Source organism: Aotus nancymaae, unplaced genomic scaffold, assembly GCF_030222135.1.
Source record: "Aotus nancymaae isolate 86718 unplaced genomic scaffold, 86718_ANA_hifiasm-v0.15.2.pri h1tg000058l, whole genome shotgun sequence".
Taxonomy (NCBI): Eukaryota; Metazoa; Chordata; class Mammalia; order Primates; family Aotidae; genus Aotus; species Aotus nancymaae.
Genome location: NW_026988472.1, coordinates 25,792,404 through 25,810,942, shown reverse-complemented (window position 1 = coordinate 25,810,942; position 18,539 = coordinate 25,792,404). Strand labels below are relative to the sequence as shown.

At 33.3% G+C, this 18,539-nt stretch overlaps 1 protein-coding gene across 10 annotated transcripts in view; it reads right to left on the bottom strand.

The window, feature by feature from the left end:
* DMD (dystrophin) overlaps positions 1 to 18,539 on the bottom strand; it is a 2,277,745-nt gene that overhangs the window by 2,126,013 nt on the left and 133,193 nt on the right. For 9 of the 10 annotated variants that reach the window (XM_064364424.1, XM_064364427.1, XM_064364431.1 and 6 more), the window contains exon 1: positions 15,210 to 15,473. The exons of the other annotated variant lie outside the window; for it this stretch is intronic. In XM_064364424.1, coding sequence (XP_064220494.1) covers positions 15,210 to 15,240 — 31 coding nt within the window. In that variant the 5' untranslated portion in view covers positions 15,241 to 15,473. Of the gene's footprint in view, positions 1 to 15,209; positions 15,474 to 18,539 lie in introns of those variants that run through there. 10 annotated transcript variants of the gene reach the window in all.

The following is an 18,539-nucleotide window of genomic DNA, read 5'->3' as shown; positions in this document are numbered from 1 at the left end:
CAATTCTCCTGCCTCAGCCTCCTGAGTAGCTGGGATTACAGGCACGTGCCACCAAGGGGCATTATTTTTTCTAACTTCCTCTTGAGGACAGTAGTACATATGCTCAGCTCAATGCCAGACATATGGTAAGTGCTCAATTAATACCAGTTAAATAAATATTGGCTTGTCCAGGATTACATGCCTTTGGAGGTAGAGGCAAGTTAAAAACCCAAGTAGTCTCAGGCCTTGTCAAGTTAGCATGCCCTGGACCAGCATAACTTCTAGCCCTTGTCATATAGACTTTTTGGTCATAAACAACCTGAAATACAATACCTTACAAAGTAGGACATATAGAACACAGTCTAAATCATCATAACATTTTATTCAATAAGTGATACATGTTCCTATATAATGGAAATGGATTGCATTCTAGCAGATTAGCATTAAACCATCCTTTGTACCTTGAGTGATGAACTCATTAATTTATAATTTATAAGACTTATACTTGATTAGGTCTGGTGATGATACACCAGCCTTCAGAAAGCCAAGAGCTTGTTAAAGGTCTAATGCTGCATTTTGCTAATTTTTATTTTGTAATAATTATAGATTCACAGGAAGTTGCAAAGAAATATGCAACAATGTTGGCTGGGCATGGTGGCTCATGCCTGTAATCCCAGCACTTTGGGAGGCCAAGGCAAGAGGATCATGAAGTAAGGAGATCGAGAGACACAGTGATACCCTGTCTCTACTAAAATACAAAAAATTAGCTAGATGTGGTGGTGTGTGCCTGTAGTCCCAGCTACTCTGGAGGCTGAGGCAGGGGAATCACTTCAAACTGGGAGGTGGAGGTTGCAGTGAGCTGACATGGTGCCACTGGACTCCAGCCTGGTAATGAAGCAAGACACCGTCTCAAAAAAAGAAAAAAAAAAAAAAAGAAAGAAATATGCAACAATGTCTTGTGCAAACTTCACTTTACCTCTTCCATTGCTGATACCATATATAATATAATATAAATACTGGGGAATTATTGCTATAATTTATAGAGCGTATTCAGGTTTACCAGATACACATGTATGCACTTGTGTGACTGCTCTGTGTGTGTGTGTGTGTGTGTGTGTGAAGCTCTATTCAACATTATCAAGTGTAGCTTTGTGTAACAAACACCACAATCAAAATAGAGAGCAGGTCCATCACCACTTGGCTCCTTTGTGGCACCATTATATAGCATACCCTCTGCCCATTCCTAATAAAAATATCTATTCTTAATATCATTATCTGTTCTTAATATTTATAATTCTATTTCAATAATGTTATATATAAGAAAAAGCACAGTATTTAACCTTTTAAGTTTTTTTCTTTTTTTTACTCAGTATGGTGCTCTTTACATCCATTGGAGTTGTGAATATTGGGTATAAATTTTTCATTCCTTTGAATTGTTGTGTAGTATTTTGTGATATGAATACTTTGTTTAACAGTCATTCATTGATGGACATGAGCTGTTTCTTGTTTCTAGATACTGCAGTTATCATGCTAAGATTTTTGTGTGAACATAAATAATCATTTTCTGAGATAAATATCAAGAGTACAATTGCTGGGCTGTATGGTGACTGCATCTTCAATTTTAGAAGAAACTCCTAAACTGTTTTCTAGAATGGTTGTACCATTTTAAATTCGCGTCAACAACATTGGAGAGATCCAGTTCCTTTACATCCTTGTTAGCTTTCATTGTTGCCACTGTTTTTCTTTTTAAAATTTTAGCCATTCTGATAGGTGTATAGTGAGAACTCACTGTAGTGTTAATTTGCATTTCTTTAATGGCTAGCGATGCTGAACATCTTTTTATTCATTTATTTACCATCTGTATATCCTCTCCAGTGAAGTGTCTATTAAGGTTTTTTCCACATTTTTTCACTAGATTATCTGTGGTTTTAGTGTTGAGTTTTGAGTGGTATTTTTTTTTTTTTGAGACGGAGTTTCGTTCTTGTTACCCAGACTGAAGTGCAATGGCGCGATCTTGGCTCACCGCAACCTCTGCCTCCTGAGTTCAAGCAATTCCCCTGCCTCAGCCTCCTGAGTAGCTGTGATTACAGGCACGCACCACCATGCCCAGCTAATTTTTTGTATTTTCAGTAGAGACGGGGTTTCACCATGTTGACCAGGATGGTCTCGATCTCTTGACCTCGTGATCCACCGGCCTCGGCCTCCCAAAGTGCTGGGATTACAGGCGTGAGCCATCGCGCCCGGCCCTTGAGTGGTATTTATATATTCTAGATATTAGTTCTCTGAGACTTTACAAAGACAGATTAAGGAAAGAAAAAGGACATGGGTTAAAAACAATAAAAAACAAAACCAAGAACCACAAGTGAAAAGCACTATGGGAAATCAAAAAAGAGAAGAGCGACCAATGATACAAAGCAAATCTTCACTATGTACATATGAAGCTTTAACAAAAATGAAAGTGCTTTGTCATATAAAATTTTAATAAAATGCAACCAAAATAGCATTATTATAACATGTCATATGTAAACATCTGTAATTATGTTTTTCATTAAAGCATTACACGTCCATTAACTTATTTAAAAATATTTATGGGGAAACCAAATGTGTTTAGTTCCAGGTAAAAAAGTGGCAACCAAGAAACATTTGAGGTATCTTGGTTTATAGAATTTACCACATAATCTGAGTGGAAAGTATTAATTAGTCCCATATATACATATGGAATCATAACAGTGCTGTGTGTTCTGGACAGATATTACATGATAGGGAAATTTGATGTACTCAGAGAATTCTGATGTCTATTCAGAGGTAAGCTTGTAAGTGAAAAATGTTGTCATCAAGGTAAAAAATTGGGGAAGGGGGAAGATTCTAGAAAAGTAGAAAAGCATATGCAAAAGTCCTGTAGTGAAAAAAAAAAGCTAGACCTATTTAGAGAACGAAAAGAAAGCCAGTAAGGGGGTGAGGCAAAGGAAACATGACGGGAAATGAGATAGGAGAGGTAGGCAGTGTTTAGATTTAGATTTTTAATTTTTTGTCTTGTTTTGTTTGGCTTTCCTAGCAGCCAAGAGAAGCTACTAGCATGATTAAATGAGTGGTGGTATCTTCAAATGTAATTGAATGCATGGATTTTAAAGAGCAGATTATCAAGAATATAAAAGAGAGAATGCAGAGAAACTGGAAACGAAATAGCTGCTGAATTCCTAGTGAAAGAAAATATATTAGGCTAGGATAATGATAGAGGAGATAAAGAGAAATGGATGAAAATATATTAGAGGATAAAACCTACAGTGATTGGCAATGATTTAGAAATAACTGGGTAAAAAGATCAGAGTTTCAAGGTTGAGATATGTTTCTGGCTTGTGAAACTGGGTGAGTGGTGGCACCATTCAATGATTAAAAAAAAAAAAAACAATGAGAAGGAAGCAGGTTTTGTGGTGGTGAAGAGAAAGTTCTGTTTAGGGCATTTAGAAGGAGGTGACTTTCTCACATAAGAATGGAGATACCACCCAGGCAGTTAAAATTACAGTTTTGGAATTCACTGGAGAAATCTAAGCTAGAGGTATAATTTGGTTAGTTATCTGCATATAGGTGTTGATAAAGCTGTGGACATAAGTGCAATAATGCAGGAAGAGATTATTATGAGAAGAGAATTATGCCAGGACTAGATCTCAAGGAAACCTAATTTTTAAAGGCTGAGAGGAGAGGATCAGCCTGCAATACAGACCAAACACAAACACCCTCCAAGGTAGTAGTGAAGCCACGAGAGGACAGTGCACAGATCTCAAAGAAGACAACATTTTTAAGAAGGGAGAAAATGGTCCATATTGACCACTGCTGCAAGTTCGAGAAAGATGAAGAAGAAATTTCATTAATTGGTTCTAGAGACATGAAGCTCTTCACTTCACTTGAATTCAGCAGGGTGAAGCTGTTTACCTATGTAACAATCCTGCCCAGAACTTAAAGTAAAATAAAAATTTAAAAAAAAACAAACTATTTATGGCTCAATAAAATTTAAATGTAAAAAAAAAGAGAATCTCAATATCTTGTTCAACCGATGCATATAAAAGATAGAAAGAAGATAATACTTTGCTTTATTTTTACCATAACAGAATTAACAATTCATTTTCTTAAAAAAATTATCAAAAACAAAACTACTAACATAGTTATCGCTATTGTTGAATATTAAAATACGATTAATAGTTCCTTAATAAATAGCAAATAATTATATGCTTATTACAATTGTGAATGACATTTGAATATAATAAATTGTTTTTTCCCCACTGTGTTGTAGTGTTCTTTACAGTTTTCAAAGGGAAAAATTTATTTCAGTGTTGTACTAGTCATAATGTTACTGATCTAATAATATCAATAAAGCCAAACACTTTCATATGTAAACCACTTAATTTCTAGGTAATGTGTATGTATGTGTGTCTCTATGTACGTATGATATATAGAAAGACAGAAAGAGAGATCTATGCACATTAGTAATATTGAAAGAAATGAGTTAATTTACTTCATTCATTGCAGTGTCATAAAGACATTTTTTCCTAGGAAAGTAGTGTCTTCTAATCTCATATACTTGAAAAATAGATCAGCATTGATTAAAATAAAACAATTTCTAACAATTTCTTATTTTTTATATAATCACACATCTTAGTGTCATTATAGTGGTAAATCATAATAACAATGTGTTTTTGTGTATTTAATATTAATGAGTGCTACAAATCAACCTACTGAAGATGCATTTTAAATAACAGTTAAAATTTATATTGTACTGATAGTTTTATATACTTGTCAGTTATTGGATAATACTAAACAATTGGTACCATGGAAACACACGATAATCAATAAACTTTTTTTTTTTTGAGACAGAGTCTTGCTCTGTTGCCTAGGCTGGAGTGCAGTGGTGATTTCTTGGCTCACTGCAACATATGCCTCCTGGGTTCAAGTGATTCTTCTGCCTCAGCCTCCTGAGTAGCTGCGATTACAGTTGTGTGCCACCACGCCCGGCTGATTTTTGTATTTTAGTAGAGACGTGGTTTCACCTTGCTGGCTAGGCTAGTCTGGAACTCCTGACCTCAGGTGATCTGCCCACTTTGGCCTCCCAAAGTGCTGGGATTACAGGTGTGAGCCACTGTGACTGGCTAATACTCAATAGGCATTTAATCTGAAATAAATTATTGGAACATATTTCTGACTTTCCCTTGCCTCCCACCCTCATTTATACATTTTGAATAATTCTGTTCCATCACTATCTCTGACATTATCTCTAAATGTATAGATATGTGTGCATTCATTACCTTGTTATGAGATGTGAATAAAATTGCTTATGAAGTCAGAGAAACTCTCAGTATTATTTTTAGTCATGTATATGAGAATACTAATGTTGACATTATTGTGCAGAGTGTACATTGTTTAAGTCCAGAGGTGTCATTCACTTCATAGCATAATATTAACAGTCCATGTTACTGTACACTCTAGAATTGTATAGTGTACATTATATGAATATATACAACTAAATACAACACTGTGAATGACTAAGATGATAAAGATAAAAGAAAAATTAGTTTATTTATTTAAAAAACAACAGTAATCATAGTAACTTAAATAACCTGTTTGTGCCAAGTACTATTCAGAATAGTATTTATCATTATATGTCACATTAATCTATGTAATTTATTTTTTACAATATGATTTACAACATGATTTAATGTTCAAGTTAGCCCAGTTCTTAGTTTTTTGCTCATGTAGCACAGTTGCCTATGTGTAACTGAAATAAAATCTAAAAGAGCAACTAGTGAGACCACTCTAAGGATGGCTAACTGTAGATGATTACAAACCAGGGCTGTATTAGTTTTATTTTTGAACTTTTCCATCTTCACATAGTAAGAAGATTGAGATAGTAATAAACAAGTGAAACAAGATAACTGTTATGGATATCATCAATGACAGCTCCCCATGAAGTCTAGAGGATGGATATGAGTTATTCAGGATATCTCAGTTTTTATCTAAGAAACTATAGTGAGACAATGTCTATAGGCTTTGAGTAAACAAACCAAAATTTTAATGGGTTTTGTTTTTAAAGAGCATCCTCAATGGAGCGTGTCAGTTCTTGTTAGAAGATATTATGAATCCTGCCATTTTATATGTTGTTCTATACTTTTCAGAATTCTATTAAAATCTGAGAGGTCATGACAACTGATTGGTTAAGAATCTTTAATCCTGCTATCATCCTGCCACCATTAAAATCCTGACTCTACCACATGCTAGCTGAGGTACCTTAAGCAAATGACTTAACCTCCCTGTACCTCTACATATTCATCTGTTACATTTAGATGGCTATATTTTCTTACCTTCTGGAGATAATATGGAAATTATCTCATACATACGTGCCGTACTCAGAGAAGTGCCTGACCCTTATTACAGGCTTGTTAAATGGTATATACAGTATTAACATTGAAGATTAGGTGAATCTAGAATAGTGGTATGCACACACAAGGTACTGTCAATAGCTGTGTATGTAGGAGAAATCAGTGTTTCATTATTCCTTCTTGCCTCACTGCTTCTTGCAATCATTCTCTAATTCACATTTCTGTATGTCCATACTCTTATGTCTATTTATAAAAGTGGATTCTTCAATGAGAATGTCTATAATCACACTATGCATAACTAATCACTTATGACTGATCTGTACCATGCTTTATAACTTTATTGATATTTTATAGTAGTTGTATGCGTATACATATGTGGGTGTCTATTCTCTTAGAGTTGCTATGTCATAAAAAGCAAAGAGAACATAGGTGTTCAACAATGTTGAGTTATAAGTAATTTAAAAACCTAATGTTAAAAAAGTTGCTTAATATCATATTACTATTCTATCTACTCTTACTTCCCCCAAAGCTAACTGATAAGTACATTATACTCATTCATGATTAGATTCAATTACTCAAATGCCTTCCATCCCTTTATTATGATTCTGACTTCATTTAAACTGAAATGTCAATGTTTTCTAGGTATTTTTACCATTTTTGCAGATAGAGGGATAATCAATTTTACTAATGGTCCTCCAGAATTTTTAGACATTTCTCCAGTAAGCACCTATATTAACTAAAATAGCATTAAATAAAGTGCAAACTTACCTTGTCATATCTATGCAATTCTGTATTCTCTAAAGGATGATTATTCATATTACTCAACAATTCTGACTGAGCAATTGAAATTCAGACTATGATAAATGTTTTACACTGAAGGCTCATTTCATTATACAGTAGTCAGTTGAAATGGGGTTTCCGAAGAAGGTATTTTTAGGAAGTGCAGAGTACAGGAAAAAGCTGAATACATTATACAATTTAAATATTTATTGAAGCTTTTCTACTAAGGCAACATTTTGGTAATATTCACAGAAATAGCAATATGGGAGGAAATTAGGGGTAAATAGATGGTAGAGACTGTGGAAACCAAGACACCTGGTGCTAAAAGTAGGATCCTCATTCATAAAGCCATTAAACTGGAGATTGAAAGGAACAGACCTCTTTATGGAAATATTATTTTCCTTCAAATTTCATCACTTTATCTAGATGTGTCTTCTCTGATTTTTTTTTTTTTTTTTTTTTTTTTTAGTGCTTTTGTCTTCCTTAATGAATTCCCCATCTCCTTCTCTTCACATTCTATTATCTTTCTAGCTGGTCTCATCTACTCCATGAGTTGCATATTTAAATCCCTAATAATGACTTCATTTCTAGGCACAATACCCATGCTCTACATAAAAATACAAAACAAAACTAAAACCTTAGCATCTACACCCCTGATTCTTCCCATTGTTCCAATTTCCCTTCCAATCTCCTTGCAGATGACACCATTATCCACCCAGTTGTTCATTTCATGGAGCACACAGCATGCAATACAACACCAATTCCTACTGATTCTATCTCATAAACAAATCTTGAATAGATCTACTTCTTTCATCTCTACTATAACCATTCTAGTGCAAATCACCTTCTTCTGCACCTGGAGGAGCTGCTATAATTGCTTCAGAAGATTGATAGTCCTCATCTACCCTTAGCATTTTCCAATCTCTTTTGCACAAAACAGAATGATAGTCTTAAAAAATGCAAATATGTTAATATCAGTGTTCTACCTGAAACTCATAAGGCTTTCCATTGATTTTACTGTAAAAAGAAAAATAATTCCTATAACCTTCAAAGCTCTGAATGATTGGACCCCAGCCTGCCAGTTCACATGCAAGCTTGTTCCACACTTTCCTACATTCACTATACTCTAGGAAAACTGTCCTTTTAGATCTTTCTCTGTACCGTTTCCCACATTCCGAAATGTTGCTTCCTCTGACAGGGACATTTTGCTCCCTCTTTTCTTTTGGATGAGTATACTCTAACCTCATTCTTCTTTGTCTTGCTTTGAATATTTTTTTCTCACAAGTATTTCCTTAATATCCAAGGCTGGTATAAACCTCCCTATTATACATTCTTATTAAAATGTGTGCTTCATTCTATAGCCCTTATCCCCAATGCAATGTAAGTAGTCTGAATGTTTGTATTTAATATGCACATCCTCCTTGAAATGCTAGTCCCTCTTTGAGTTCACTTGTTTAGAATATCTCCAAAGCATAGCACAGTACCTGGCACAAAATTGGCACTTAATATGTATATTTGTTGCATGGACAAATGATTCAATAAATGGATAACAAATCATCAGCTGTAAGTTCCTTCTTTAAACAGTGGTCATCCAAAACCACACAATACAAATTTTAGAGAGTCACTTGTTTTGCTACTTTTATTTCTGGATTTATTTTGAGAGCCAATCCATTTTCAGACATTTAAAGTAAAGCACTGCAAAGGCCATAGGCTTGAGCAAAGCGAATCTCTGTGATAACACTTGGTGCTCTGTGACAGCCCATTAGAGATGGGGTGTGTACACCTAATCCAAAGGAATCCTCTAGCTCTTCAGCAGCTGTTCACATGGCTCATGCCCTGCCCTTCAGCCTCTACTAAATCAGGATTCCCCAGCTGTCTGAGCTTCCCGTAAGCGTTTTTAGTTAACCGCCTACAAGCCAATATTGCTTGCATCTGATTATGCTCTTTAAAGTCTAATTTCCCCTTTTCCTTCCTAGTTATTTTGCAATATGTGAGAGTCATTGGATTCATCATTTTTACAGATTATTATGTTTTTACTTACTCAACTATTTTGATAATATTTTGTTCACTTAGTCAACAATTTATTTCTAATGCATCCCTATTAAGCACTTAACATAAAAAGAAATTACTCAATTTGCCTTTGATGAAAATACCTGGGCAGTTCTGATTTTGTGATTTTTCTTTCTTATTTCTTTAATTTTTCCTCACGCAGCTTCCAAGACTAAAATCTGCCCTTGTAACAGTGTACTGACTCTCTTGCCCTTTAAGTCAGCGCTGAGCTCAAGCTAAGGTACTATTGCTAGTGTAATCTGATAAAGGAAGAGACAAGTTGTGTGCAAATAAAGATGAGTGCCAGGAATGAGAAAAAAGCTACTGATGTTTATGCCCTTTTATAGTCCTGATTCTATGACAGTCTTAGCCAAAAGCAGAGTGGAAGAAGGGAGAACACTTTAAAACAAAACAAAATAAAAGCCAAGAAGAGGGTAAAAACATTTAAAGGATAACGGTTTTATTTGCCCATAATTGGAAATAATATGGGACAGTATAATGGTAATTGTTCTCAGTTAAAACTGACCTTTTTAACAATAAAAATTTTCACGATAGTGAGGAGAAAGCATTTAAAAGTTGAAAAATCAATTAGCAAAAGACTTCATGATATATATGTGAATTCCTCATTGTTGGTATGCCCATGTATGGTTTTCGTATTTATTAAATATAAACTAAAAACATCACAATGCAAGCATCTGACTTTTCAAAGTTGCTTTAAAGTTATCTTAATCCTCTTCAAAAAACCATTAAGATATCTACATTCTCATTGCATTACGTGGACAAGCATTGGCTTTAATAATGCATTTTAATGTTTCTACTCTTCATTGACACAACCACATTTTTCTACTAAAATAAATAACTAAAATGAATAATATACAAAAATAAAGGCAAAGCTCTTCCTCAGATTCTTTTATTCAAATGCAACTAGACCTAGATATTATTCACTAGTCTTAGATATATTCCAGATTTCAAAATTGACATGAGAAAATTAATCAATTTGCTAACATTTTAAATTCATGGATAATTATTTCCTTAAAACTCTATGTAATCAAAATACTGAGTTAAAAACTCTGAAAGAGTCATTTAAGAACAACAACAACAACAAAAAAAAAAAACAACAGCAACAACATTTTATCAGCATGACAAGGAAATGACAGCTTCATTTCAATTAAAGGGTAATTGTTGATTCTCCCCCACTTCCCATTAGTGAGGAACGGGGTGCATAATGACAGAGTGAAAGTGAGGCATTGAGGGAGAAGGCAAAAGATAACAAAAGAAAGCAGGAATAAATTGATTTCTAAACCAAATCTAGACTGCTAAGAACATTGGTTTTCTCAGGGCTTAGTATTACTACATACACTATGCAGCAAAGTCACCTTCAGAGATTGTAGGACTTCAGAAAATTGCTCTGTGTGTTCCGTTGCCGACTGAAATTCCCGAGTATTTCGAATGAGTGATGTCAGATTAAAATAAAGATTGAGCTCAGAGTTGAATAGAAATTCTCTCTCAAAAGGGCAGCCTAAATGGAAGATGTGATTTATAAAAGAGGGAGTACTGGTCTTTGTGTTTTTAACAGGAATGAGGTAGAGATTGTAAGGCCATGAGATGAAGACTCTCTTTTTACTTTTAAGTTCAGGGCTGCAAGTGCAGGTTTGTTACATAGGTAAACTTATGTCATAGGGGTTTGTTGTACAGATTATTTTGTCACCCAGGTATTAAGCTAGTTACTACCCATTAGTTGCTTTTCCTGATTCTCTCCCTCCTCCCACCCATTACCCTCCAAAAGGCTCCAGTGTGTATTGTTCCTCTGTACTCAGCAGAGTCATTTCCCTTCTTCATCCTCATTTGTCTGCTACCTATCAGAATTGCACTTGAGAAAATTTATATACACTTAAAATACTGGAGTCAAATACGTATTTTTTTTTTTTGTCTTTTCTGGGCGGCCATATTAAAGGAAGTAATCTTGAATGGGGAACGAGAAAGGCTATGCCCTGGGTGTTAAAGTATTTCAGAATCTCTAGAGGAGACATCTGCTTTATGAAGGCATATTGAATGCTAAAATATGCTTTAATATATGAGGGAAACAAACTTTTTATACTATAAATTTCATGAAAAAATAAACCAAATCATTTCAGCTATTAATCTTGGAACTATATTTAGTATAGGAATGATTCACAAATAGCAGAGTTACTCTCCCATTCAAAAGGGCTATCAGAATCTCTGGAAGACACATTCAGTTTTAGTATTAAGTAGAGGGAGCTTGAAATTTTACAAGTATTTTAGGGACAATTCTATATGTGGCATAAATAGAAAAATCCCTCCAAACTTGGTAAAATGATAAACTACCCTATGGAGTTGCCATTTTACCTTTCACATCTGTATTAAAATGAAACTTCGGAACTGCAAACGCATGTCAATATTTTATAGCATGAAACCTCTAGATGTGTTAAGTAGGGAAAAGGTGAAGACTACAAAGTACTTATTTGTTTGTTTTCTGAAGATCAGTATACTGCATTAAGCACATTCTACAAAGGGAAATATTTTCATGAAATCCTGCTGTGAAACCTGGTTGCATTTTATAAAAAGGTTTATTTCCCATATTGCAGCTCATGGCCTTCCCAACAAAATATTCCAGTGTGAACCAACTGCCTTGATAACAGAACACAAACCTCCTAGGACTACAGTAGGACTTTTTGAGAAAGAAAACCATTGCCTCTCTCTGAATCCAATCAAAACCTGAATGTACTGTATAAAAATAAACCAAGGTCATCATTATTCCTTGTCATTGTGATTTGGCGTGCCTTCAAATTACATACCCTGTATATTTCAAATAACTGCGCCGCCTCTATTAAGTGAGTTTGACATCACTTTAATCAATGTATCTTTTCAGAATGAAAGGGAGAAATGTCAAATTCCTACCATTATAAATTCTTTTAACTCTCTAATCTGCATTAAATAAAAGGTTGTCTTTGAGAAATAATAAATGCTCTAAAGAAATATAACTAGCATCAATTTTATTTTAAAATATAACTGGGAAAAGATTCAATCTCAACACAGCTTTTCATACAGAGGTGATTTCCCAAGAAACTATGAAAGCCTTATTTATATGGCCCCTCCCAAGGCTGTGTCTAATTATGTATTATTTTTCTTAAAATAGCATCCAAAATTGTATAACCTCAGGCCGCATAAATTCTTCCTTCATGGTTTGTTCTGTTTTGTCAAACAGGGAACATGCATTGGTCTCATTTGTCAATTGCTTAAAAAATGATGTGTTTAAAACAGAAAATTTTGAAAAATGAACAGAAACTTATCTTTAAAGAAGGGTTAATTTCTAATTAGACCCTCTTAGGAAACATAATACCCTGTGAATTGAAAGCATATAAATGTGTGTATATATAAACATATATACTCATACCAAAATACTGTGTTTCTTGTATGTATGATGAAATAAAGAATAAATTGATGAAAAAGTATGATAAATCATTTTCAATAAGTTAGGAAAATATTACAATAGAAGGTGGAAGGAGAAGAAAAGTTTGGGAAGTCACTTTGTTTTACTCCTGAGATAAAATTGTGATGAAAGATAATAAAATAGAATTTTGAAAAACACCTGATGTTTCCAAGACAATGATTTTAATCTCTTTTATTAAACTACACAAGTGGTTGAAAACTTGACAGTTTGTTTCCTATGTAGCAAAGGACGTGGAGCACAGGGATTTCAAATGAATACTATAGGACTAAGGAGGAAGCTGTATTAATATCTCTGCCCAAATTATGAATTTGCAATTCAGTGCTGCCTAGCTGGAATAGTGTCAACCAACATCTTTTTTCCCTTAAATAATGTAATTATGCATGAAACACTTTGTAGTCTTTTTTAAAGTTTAGAGTAACATACATATGACATCCTCTAATGTATTTTTCATAATCTAATGCCATGTAAGATACAACAAAAGCTTTGTATTAAACATTGTATCATCGATTTAGATTAGCAATCTCTTTTTCATAGTTAAGATGCCTTTAAAAGATTCTGCAAATGAAATTCTAAAAGATGATTTTAGTAGACTTCAAGATGACTTATATCATTTAAATATATTCAAATGAAATGTCTGTTTGCAATACACTACCTGAATAATTCTTTACAATGCATCATTTGAGTAATTCTAAAAGTAAACAATACAATGTGTTTGACAATACAGTGATCTCTTTTAAAGGGCAACTAATTTGGTTAAAAACAACAAAATGTACTTTTGTAAGTTTTTCAAACTAAGGCAAATTTTAAAACTGGAGTCAAATGTCAAACATCCGAATAGCAATATGTTACCAAACAGTAAAATTTAATGTATTAAATAACCCTGAGAATATCTCCATTTTTTTCTTAATAAACTCATTGTCATGTGGCATAGGCATTACTTGCTGATTTTTTAAATGCAGTGTGAAAAAAATCCTACAGGACATGTCCTGAAGCGATTAGCTTTCTTCACATTCTAAGAATTGAGAGTTATTTGAGTATCTATGACAAAACAGAGTGTAGGTTTACCTTGCTTCATTTCAGCAGAATTGCATCTATTCTTTCAAAATTGCACTATATACTGGTGTATGAGTTTAATTATGTAGAATATATATATATATAATCACTAGTGATTTTGATAGTATTTATAAGTTATGAATATCAAAGAAATAAAAACAACAAATGAAAATATGTGTGTGTGTGTGTGTGTGTGTGTGTGTGTGTGTTGCAAACTACAGATATATACCATGTATATTTTTGTAATGATAGTAAGTATAATAGTTTTTCAATCTGAAAGGAATAATGATGCTCGCCAAAAGAGATGTATGAAGTAAGGAAACAATATAAGTAACTGTTATATTATAAAATCTGGTAGCTTTTAATGTGAATCAATACATAGACAATGTTAACTTATTTCCACAAATTTTTCTCAGTGGCAAAACTTCTGACTTTTTTTTAGAAGTTGTGGAGCATTACTTATTTGGAGACATTTATTTTTTCATTCTTAATTATAGGCATTGCTCTCATATCTATTTTAGAATAACTATATTCCACAAGTCAAAGATAGGTAAGGAAGAGATAATGTCCCATCTCTTTGGGACACACAGTCCTTATCGTACATTATTTTTACTGTTGTGCCTCAGTCCCTTTTGAAATCCTTCATTAGTCATCATGGCTTTCTTAAAAATAAACAAAATAGTTGCATTTCTATATGAAAGCCAGACTAAAAATTTGTACTGAAAAGCTAGCTCATAATAGACATGAAACAACATGGTGACTTTACTATGAAATATAATTAGGATTTCCTCAAGTTTGTATGCTGTTTTCCCAAGAAGAGATCATCTGATCATTTGAAAGCATAGATCATATCATTATTTGTGTCATTTTTTTGAAATAATTATTTGAAAAAGTTATCAGAATACACTACAAAAAAAAGCATTTGAAATAGTAAATATGAGTAAGAACCATTAAAATTAAATCTTATCAATAATTTTCACATCTTCCAATTATCCATCCCAACCCATTTTATTCTTTATTTCCCCCATGATATGTCAGACAAACTTTTTCTAACTTTTAGGCCTCCATGTAGTTCCTATACAGTAATTAGTTCAATTGAGAATATATGTCAGGTCAGTAACCTTTATGTAACTGTAACTAAATACAGAAGTACCAACTAATCAAAATAATAACTCAGATATACAAACTATCTCACAGCAATCAAAATAGTCTGTTATACTCAAATGACATTCTGCATATTCTATAACTGCAGTGGTTTCTTAATCAAGAAATTATGTGTTTAATTCTATCACAAAGAAAAACTTTTAAACTCCATTTCTGTTGAAAAGTTTTCCCAATGAAAAATATAATACCTGAAAAAAAAATATATATATATGCAGTATATATAACATTTATGCTTCTTTGCAAGCTACTGTAATAATTTAAAATCAATATACCTAATTAGTGAGCTTGTCACAAACTAAACGTTATGCCACAGTAAAAGATATTTTTAGTTACTTTGTACTTACAACAGTCCTCTACTTCTTCCCACCAAAGCATTTTGGAAAGTGTATATCAAGGCAGCGATAAAAAAAAAAAAAAACTGGTAAAAGTTCTTCAAACTTTATTGCTTCAGTAGGCTTAAAAACAATGAGAAACCAATCCACTTCAGCAGCCTTAAAAAAATAACACTTCAGTTTTTCCTATTCGTTTTTCTCTGAAAGGAATTGTCTCCAAGATCTGAGTCCTGTAGGGGGAAAGTGAGTGATCCCAACACTGAGTGAGTCAACATAGTAACTGATGCCAGGATTCTGTAGAGGCCCCTGGATATTTCAAATTCCAGGACCTGCGCACAAGCAAGTGACCCGCCTTCTCTCTCAAGTTGGTTTCCCATAATAGGACTGTCCATGGTCACTACATATAAGGTTGTGCTTCCAGCATGGCAAGCTCTGTGAATTCAAATAATACTCAACTGTGTTCTGATTAATATCCAAACCAGAATAGCACAGTGGACATAGTATTTGCTTTTAAAGCCTTCTAAACACAAAAACTATTCAGTACCAAACCATAACAATATTTTCTGTAACTTTTATGTGAATTTATAAAACAACAGAGCAGAAAATCCTGATTCAAAATTGACTTTTAAATGCATTTTTTCCCTTCTTAACAACACCAGAAATTTCACTCTACCAAAAGAAAGAAATGCCCAGAATAATCTATGCATTTGTTATGTATCCACTGTCTACCAAAGTTATTTTTTACCCTTGGGATCCAATCAAAAGTCATGTATTGATGATGCCAACAGTTTGAATAAGAAAAGCTGCAGCAGAATTCAGCAGCTGAATTCTGAAGGCAGAATGTGTGCGTAGGTCTCATGGGACAAGTTTTCCTGCTGAAATAAAGAACACTCTTATAATGGAGCAAAGAAATTTGTCTCAAATCCTAAATTTCAGTTGTGAATTATGATAAAACTTCTTTACTAACAAATTATTCTATTTTCCATTTCTCTGGTGCCAATTCTTAAAACACCATTTTCTTAGACAATGAGTTAATGACCATTTAATGGTTCTAATTAAAGGCTTTTTTTTCCCTATATTAAATGAATACAGTTTTATTATGTCATTCAGCATGTAAATCATTCTTTGCCAAGAGAAGTCCTCTTCATCTTCTTCCTTATTACTTTTATGCAACAGGCGAGCCCAAAATTGATAGGAAACATTGGTAACATTTTTAAGAAAGATATTCCTTTTACAGTTATAATAATCCCTACTAAAATTTTTGTTTGAGTGTGTTTATTGTACCATTTGTTAAAGTGGCAGACTCATTTTTCTATGTCAAACATTCAACTGCTTGCCGCAGAAATGAGTAACAGATAAAAAGAAAAAAAAAATATTGAGTCAGACTGTGATGTTTATCGTAATAGTTAATTATACATTTTGTGTTTTAGAATATTATTGTCATAACTGCTATTTTCCCCAGCAAAATGTATATGAACTAAAACATAAGGCCTAATTTTAAGGTAAGTGTACTTAATTTACTTCATTCAAAATAGATTTATAACTTCATTCATAATAGATTCTTTTCTGTAGGTTACCACCTTTCCACTCAGTGTGATTGTCTAAATATGCAGATAAGCAAAATTTTCATAGAACAACATGAAAACAGTGGAAAAATGGTTTTGCAGCTGATTTGGCTCTAAGTCTACATGTTAGCATCGATGTCCTTCTATATAATGAGGTACAATATTGTCCAGTGTGTAAGTCCCCTTTTATCTAGTACTGTGAGTTTTCTACAGATGTAAACCCTTGTTTAGGCCAAGGCATGAATACAATTTATCAGTCCCAAACCAACATCAATATCACGTGGGAACTTCAGAGAAGTGCAAGTTGACACGAGATCTCAAAAGTCAGAAATTCTGGGGTTGGGACCCAGCACTGTGTTTTACCGGTGATTCGGATGCATGGTCAACTTTGAGAAACCCTGAAGTGTATGTTTCTAAAAAACAACTGTGATTCTAAATGTAACAAAAAAATGTGTCCTGGGAAATATCTAAAGCACCAAATCCTGATAGGTCTGAATGTCCTCAGATACATTTTAATTGCCATTCAGTCTTAATTGATAATCTGAATTTATTTGTCATTTGTAATAATTTCTGCATTGTGTGGAATGTATATACTTCCATCAAGATTTTATAATGCAGGTGGAGATATATGCTGAAAATAACTTGAAAAGGGAAAGGCATGTAAAATAAAATTTAGAGCAAACATAATGAATTTCAGTTCAGACTGTGTCATCACAGTATGTTCTTGTGTCCCTTAATCACTTATCTTTCTCCTCTAGTCCTCAAAATAACTACATCTGGTAGGTCTTATTAGCCCCACTCTAAAAAACTTGCTCAAATTTCCATTTTTAATGACTGTCACAGAATTTTTAAAAATGTATTTTAACTTGTTACTTTCAAATACTTATAGATTGGCAAGAATTTGCAGAGATGGTATACAGAGATGCCATATACCCTTCACCCAGTTTCTCCCAAAGATTAACTACAGTATCCTACAATAACTACAACTCAATATCAAAACCAGGAAACTGACATTGACATGATATGTATGTATATTTCTATTGCACCACAAACGTAGATTTGTGTGACCACAATCTCAACAAATAAACACCTCTTTCATCATCTTAGAGATTGCCTCCTGTTAGTCCTTTATAGTCTCACCAGTCACCGTCCCCAATTGTCCCTAAAGCCTGGCAACAATCGATTTGTTCTCCATCACTAAAATTTTGTAATTTTAAGAATATTGGATAAATGTGATGATGCCTTATGTAGTCTTTTGAGGTAGGCTTTTGTTTTTTCAGCATTATGTGCTGAGATCCATTTAAGTTGTCATCATTAGCTTATATCCTTTCATTGCTGAGAGGTAGTTCATGGCATGAATGTTCTATAGTTACTTTAACTATTCATATACTGTGGGATATTTTTGTTGTTCCAAAATAAAGCCGAAAAGTAATCATGTAGTTTTTTATTTTTCGTTTCTCTAGATTAATGTCAAAGAGTGTAATTAATGACTGGGCCTTATGGCAAATGTATATTTAGTTTTTTTGAGAAACTGCCAAAATATTTTGCAAAAAATTTTACCATTTTACATATCCACCAGCAATGTATGAGTGATCCAATTTCTCCAAATCTTCATCAGCATTCGGTGTTCTGAATTTTATATATATATAAAAATTTTATACAAACTAATATATATATATATTAGTTTTAAGCATATATATATTATATATATATATACATATACACACAGTAGTTTTAAGCATATAGGTATCTGTATCACAGTGAATTTAGGGAAATT